Genomic DNA, 7,500 nt, shown 5'->3' with positions numbered 1-7,500 from the left:
GAAAAATTAGCCCAGTGAGGAGAGGAAATAAGGAAATAAACTATTTTAGGTAGGTTATGGAGAACTAAATATAATCTGGTGATAATATTCCATTTGTTGGAACTATTATTATTGTTAATTATTAATTATTATCATTATCATTATCATTATTATTATTATTATTATTATTATCATTATTATTATTATGACCTAAGCTACAACCCTAATTGGAGAAACAATATGCTATAAGTCCAATAGCTCCAACAGGGGAAAAACAACCCAGCGAGGAAAGAAAATAAGAAAATACATAAACGATAAAAGAATTTAAGATATAAGATTTTAGCTTTGGATTCCATGACAACTGAAATTGAGATTCAAAATCTGTATTCCGAAGGAGACCTACTCTCTGTTTTCCTGAGAGTTTCGAAGTTGGCAGAAATGAGTTTTGAAGACAAAGTTCGGAATCTCCCTGGCTCTCTGCAGTGCTTCGAAACTTTTATTTGTTTTAAGTTTGCAGATTCCTTTTTTTTGGGGGGGGGGATAGTAGAGAAACTAATAATATTTAGTATGTGAAGTTAGATTAGAATGTAATATCAGAAACCTAGTTACAGAGCAGACATACATATATATTGGGGGTTTTATATATATATATATATATATATATATATATATATATATATATATGTATATATATATATATATATATATATATATATGTATATATATATATATATATATACATATATATATATATAAATATATACTTAATTTATATACATACATACATACATATAGGTGTATACAGTATAAACACACACACACACACATATATATATATATATATACATATATATGTAAATATATATATATATATATATATATATATATATATATATATACACGCGCGTGTGTATAAATATATACATATACATATTATTATTATTATTATTATCATTATTATTATATATACACATATGTACGTATAAACACATAGATATATACAGAACATATATATATATATAATATATATATATATATATATATATATATATATATATATATATATATATATATATACATAAATACACACAAACGCACATATATACCTTTACCACTAATTACCAAGAAATAACCTTTTCCCTACTTAACCATTACTTCACAAATCCCATTAATATCCAAAATCCCCTTAAAACCAAGGGAATACCTTACACCCGAGAGGGAGTTGCATATGACAGATGTCTCAACTCTCGACAGGATTCCAACCTAAGCCTAACACAGATGACAGTGAATGATCCGTTCAATAACTAAGAGAGATAGTTTCTCTCGAATAGACCGGTATTAAGCTTTCCTCTGAGAATCAAAACCTTCGTCGTGATTAGCGAGTGCTGATTTTGGTAATTATGTTATAATGAGCTACGTGTCTGGTTACGTGTATGTGTGTGTGTGTGTGTGTGGGTATATATATATATATATATATATATATATATATATATATATATATATATATATATATATATACATATATATATATATATACAAATATATATATATATATATATATATATATATATACTTTATATATATATATATATATATATATAGATATATATATATATATATATATATATATATATATATATATATATATATATATAAATATATATATAACTATCAAATGCTAAGCTACAACCCTAGTTGGAAAAGTAGGATGCTATAAGCTCAGGGGCTCCAACAGGCAAAATAGCCCAGTGAGGAAAGGAAACAAGGAAAAATAAAATATTCTATAGAACAGTGACAACATTAAAATAAATATTTCCTATATAAACTATAAAAACTTTACCAGAACAAGAGGAAGAGAAATTAGATAGAATAGTGTGCCCAAGTGTACCCTCAAGCAAGAGAACTCTAACCCAAGGCAGTGGAAGACCATGGTACAGATGCTTTGGCACTACATATATGTATATGTATATGTGTGTGTATATATATATATATATATATATATATATATATATATATATATATATATATATACATATATATATATATATATATATATATATAATATAAAATATATTTTGCATATCTAAATGTCATTGGAACCTCAGAGTCTTGGGCCCGAGTTCGATTCCCCGGCCGACCAGAAGCTGTTAACTTTGGGTTGAAAACCCTTTGGGTCTCTGATCCCGAGGTAGACAGATAGGAAGAGTATAATATATGGCATATATATATATATATATATATATATATATATATATATATATATATATATATATATATATATATATTAATCTAGAATCTATCGAGTTTGAGCGTGTATCGAACTCCCGTCCAACAGATCGCCAGGCAGGGACGTTTCCAACAGGCTACCACAACCCAAAACTAGAGGGGCACACAGTAGTACACAGACCTCCACCACGGCAGCTTATTTCTCGTCCTCCACCTTGACCTTTGACCTTAACATGTATTAATTGGCGTGGATTTCCATATACTACTTATCTAATATGAACCTGGTTTGAAGTCTGTGACAACGATGTCCAAACTTATGGCTGATTACGTGAATTGGACATTTTGCTTGACCGTGACCTTGACCTTTGACCTTGCACTTAGACCTTGACCTTCCAAAATTCAATCATTTCTAGCTTTTTACATAACAGTTAATCCCTGCAAGTTTCATTACTCTACGATTAAAATTGTGGCCAGGAAGCTGTTAACAAACAAACACAAAAAAAAACACAAACAGTGGCGAAAACATAACCTACTTCCAATTTCGTTGGCGGAGGTAAAACATTGTTAACTCAAAGACACACACACACAAACAAACACAAGCAGGAGTGAAAACATAACCTACTTTCAACTTCGTTGCCGGAGGTAAAAAACTGTTAACTCAATTTCATACGAGTAAGACTCAACACTCCCTTTATTTGCAGACACCTCAAAGCCTTCGTTCAAATCCCCCACTTCCCATACACTTATCAGTCCAAGACTCTGCTTGAATCGAACTCATCAACACATTCAACTCTAGGAACATTCCACCTCACAGGATCCATTACCAACACGAAGTTCGTATCTCTCGATAATTGAGGAAGTTCTCTCATCAAGCGTTGGTTGCTTGACTTATCAATGTTTACCTAGAGTTATACTTCTCGCTATGACGTTCCCCAGAGCCCGAGTGGTTTTAGTGTCTTTGTTTATGCAGGTAAACAATGCCAGTAAACAATACAGGTAAACAATGCAGGTAAACATTTACTCAGAGGAGGGACACTTAAACAAAGGATTCGACCAATCAGACACTGAGATACTTGTATAAGGATGGAAGTTTAAAAAAGAAATTGATGGAAGTTGAATAATAATAATAATAATAATAATAATAATAATAATAATAATAATAATAATAATAATAATAATAATAATAATAATAATTCGCCGTTTCAGACACTGAGTTACTTGTATAAGGATGGAAGTTTATATAAGAAATTGATGGAAGTTGAATAATAATAATAATAATTTACCATTTCAGACACTGAGATACTTGTATAAGGATGGAAGTTTAAATAAGAAATTGATGGAAGTTGAATAATAATAATAATAATATTCACTCAAGTGGTTAACTACTGCAATGTAATTATTCAGTGGCTACTTGCACCTTTGTAAGGGTAAAAGACACTCTAGCTATGGTAAGCAGCTCTCCTAGGAGAAGGAAACTCCAAAATCAGACCATTGTTCTTTAGTCTTGGGTAACGCCATGGTCTTCCACTGTCTTGGGGTAGAGTCTCTTGTATGAGAGTACACCATTATTCTATCTGTTTCCATATTTCATTGCCTCATTGGGCTATTTTTCCTCTTGGGGCGCTTGGGCTTATAGCATCCTGCTTTTCCAACAAGGGGTAGAGCTTGGGTAGTAATAATAATAATAATGATGATAAGAACAATATTATTATCATTATTATTACTACTAGCTAAGCTACAACCCTAGTTGGAAAAGCAAGATGCTATAAGCCCAAGGGCTAAGGGCTCCAAAAAGGAAAAATAGCCCAGCGAGGAAAGTAAATAAGGAAATAAATAAACGATATAAAATATAATTAACAATTGAAATGAAATAAACGATATCAGAAATAATGAACAATCTGAATAAAATATTTTAAAAACAGTAACAACATCAACAACATTTCATATATAAACTATAAAAAGACTTATATCAGCCTGTTCAACATGAAAAAAATTGCTGCAAATTTGAACTTTTGAAGCTCTACCGATTCAACTACCTGATTAGGAAGATCATTCCACAATTTGGTCACAACTGAAATTATTATTATTATTATTATTATTATTATTATTATTATCATTATTATTATTATTACTTGCTAAACTACATCCCTAACTGGAAAAGCCGGAATACTATAAGCCCAAGGGCTCTGACATGGAAAATAGCCCAGTGAGGAAAGGAACTAAGGGAAAATACGAGAGAATTTTAAGAACAATAACAACATTAAAATAAACCTTTCATACATAAACTATAAAAATTTGAAAACTTCAAAATAACGAGAGGAAGAGAAACAACATAAGAACTCATGAAGGCCATATTGACCCAATGGCCAAAAAAAATTATCACTCAGAAAATATAAATTGATAACGAAAAAGGACTGAATTCATGTCTTCATACAGAATAACAGCGACCCGATATGATCTCTTTCTCTCTCGAGCGAATGGTATTATATTCGATATCACACGAACTCTGACCAAATGGGTCACTGAATATCAAATTGGAAATTCTATTTCATACCAGGAGGGAGAGAGAGAGAGAGAGAGAGAGAGAGAGAGAGAGAGAGAGAGAGAGAGGAGAGAGGAGAGAGAGAGAGAGAGAGAGAGAGAGAGAGAGAAATGATTTTCAAAATATGAAATTTCAATTAATTCATTTAAAATGTTACATCTACAATAAAAATTCCCAAGAGAGAGAGAGAGAGAGAGAGAGAGAGAGAGAGAGAGAGAGAGAGAGAGAGAGAGAGAGAGAGAGAGAGAGAGAGAGATGAAGAAGAAGAATTATTTTCAAAATATGGAATTTAATTAATTCATTTAAAATATCACATCTACAATAAAAATTCTTCATATTGGCTACACAAATTCTAACGAGCGAGAGAGAGAGAGAGAGAGAGAGAGAGAGAGAGAGAGAGAGAGAGAGAGAGAGAGAGAGAGAGAGGGGGGGGAGAATTATTTTCAAAATATGACATTTAAAATTCCAAATCCACAATAAAAATTCCTAATATTTGTTCTAAAAAATGAGAGAGAGAGAGAGAGAGAGAGAGAGAGGAGGAGAGAGAGAGAGAGAGAGAGAGAGAGAGAGAGAGAGAGAGAGAGAGAGAGAGAGAAATGATTTTCAAAATATGAAATTTCAATTAATAATTCAAAAAACCACTTCAACCATTAAAACTCCAACGAGAGAGACTCCAACGAGAGAGAGAGAGAGAGAGAGAGAGAGAGAGAGAGAGAGAGAGAGAGAGAGAGAGAGAGAGAGAGAGAGAGAGAGAGAAATTATTTTCAAAATATGAAATTTCAAATAATATCTCTAAAAACCACATCAACCATTAAAACTCCCACTATTTAATCAGGAAAGTCAAACTTGAAAGTACTACCAGTATCAAAATTAATAAATGGTAGGAGCAACTTGATCCTTCAACTACTCGGGGGACTGAAGTGTCAAAATCAAAAGCCTCTATGATTATTCAGATATCCTGCGGGAATGGGTGGAGATCCCTCACATATATAAATAGAAAGGAGGAATGATTTCAAAATCCTCTTTAGAGATTTAAAGGCCAAGGTTCAGGAATTTCTCATTTAGGGAGGTTCATTATAGTTAACGTTGTCGAAAATGATCTTTGTGGAACACACAGTTGTGAATATTTATTTGGCCGTTATTTTTTTATGAGATAGAATGTTCCTTGTGTAATGAAGAGCAGCTGTCTGGTTATATATATATACATATATATATATATATATATATATATATATATATATATATATATATATATATATATTTCAAATAAGCCATATATATTAATACATTAAAGTCTGGATTCCCTTAACGACCTCGGGATCAGAGCCCCAAAGACTATAATATCAGACCGGCCGGGATTTGAACCCTGGTCCAGGATATCTGTATGGCTTATTTGATATATGAAAAAACACGTTTAAATGTGCAAAAATCTATCATATATATAAATATATATACATATATATATATATATATATATATATACATACTATATATATATATATACATATATATACACAGTACACATATCTATATATATATATATATATATATATATATATATATATATATATATATATATATATATATATATATATATATATATGGATTGGGCATGCTCTTCGCACTCCACAAGAGAAATTAGTTCACCAAACTTTCAACTGGGCTCCACAAGGCACAAGAAGAGTTGGAAGACCCAGGCCTATATGATTGAGGACTATGAAGCCTAAAGTAGGAGATGATGAACGGAGAAGTATTGATTTAAAAGCTCAAAATAGAGACGACTGGCGAAATCTAACCGAGGTCCTTTGCGACCAATAGACGTAGGCAGCATTGCCAGACGTATAACTAATCGATCTCTCCCCATCCCTTAGTATGGGAGAGGGAGTAGTCATACACAAGTGAGAAGGGTTGCAGTTAGGAAAGGAGGAAGGATGGGAAGGGTTAACTCTCTGGGTGCACCTATGTACATATCTATCTAAATATCTAGCTGCCATTTTCACGGGTCGCATACACTAGTATTCATATAGATTAGAAAATAGAATAAGTGGCAAAACAGACAATTTTCTTATAAAAATCGTAAATAAACATAAATTTATATAAAAAAGTAAGCAATGTAAACTAATAAAATCAAAGAACATTTCTGTTATGACCCTATCAATATATTATCCAGATAAGAATTCAAATCTCCATTATATTGAAAGATTCTTATCATGACTCTCTTTAGAATCAAAAGTTTAGATAATCTTTCATAATCCTTCATATTAAAAGCAGTGATAGAATTCCAGTGTATGAAAGGCCTCATGAGCCAACTTCCCTTTATGGAAGTTAAGTGAGCATGCTGAAAGGATATGAAATGGATTGTCCGCTTAGTACACTTGAAAATTTGCTGTATAAATACGGTAAAAATGTTTAAATAAATGCAGAATATTTTCCGTTTTAAAAATTGATATATTCACATAAAGGAGTGATATTACGGTCACCAATCCGTAAAAGATGATAAAAAGTAAGGAAAAAATTACGGTCAAGAGATCAAATAATTTTTAATTAATGCAAACCTGCCCATTAAATAAGAGCCCAAATACATAACATAAAATCATGCAATAAACTGTATAATGGTAATACAAAACAATAAATTGTATAAGAATGATACAATAAACTATATGATGAAAAAGCACCTGGGTATATAAAAACAAAACAATAAATTGTATAAGAATAATGCAATAAACTATATGATGAAAAAGCACCTGAGTATA

General features: G+C 31.2%; 1 protein-coding gene across 1 annotated transcript in view; it reads left to right on the top strand.

Annotated features, from left to right (window-relative positions):
• The window catches only part of LOC137645580 (uncharacterized), a 33,048-nt gene that overhangs the window by 15,472 nt on the left and 10,076 nt on the right, over positions 1-7,500 (top strand). The window contains exon 3 of the mRNA XM_068378381.1: positions 2,907-3,038. Coding sequence (XP_068234482.1) covers positions 2,907-3,038 — 132 coding nt within the window. The remainder of the gene's footprint in view (positions 1-2,906; positions 3,039-7,500) is intronic.

This window comes from Palaemon carinicauda, chromosome 8 (assembly GCF_036898095.1).
Source record: "Palaemon carinicauda isolate YSFRI2023 chromosome 8, ASM3689809v2, whole genome shotgun sequence".
Taxonomy (NCBI): Eukaryota; Metazoa; Arthropoda; class Malacostraca; order Decapoda; family Palaemonidae; genus Palaemon; species Palaemon carinicauda.
The sequence above is the reverse complement of the archived record's forward strand: the minus strand, read 5'-3'. Positions and strand labels throughout refer to the sequence as shown.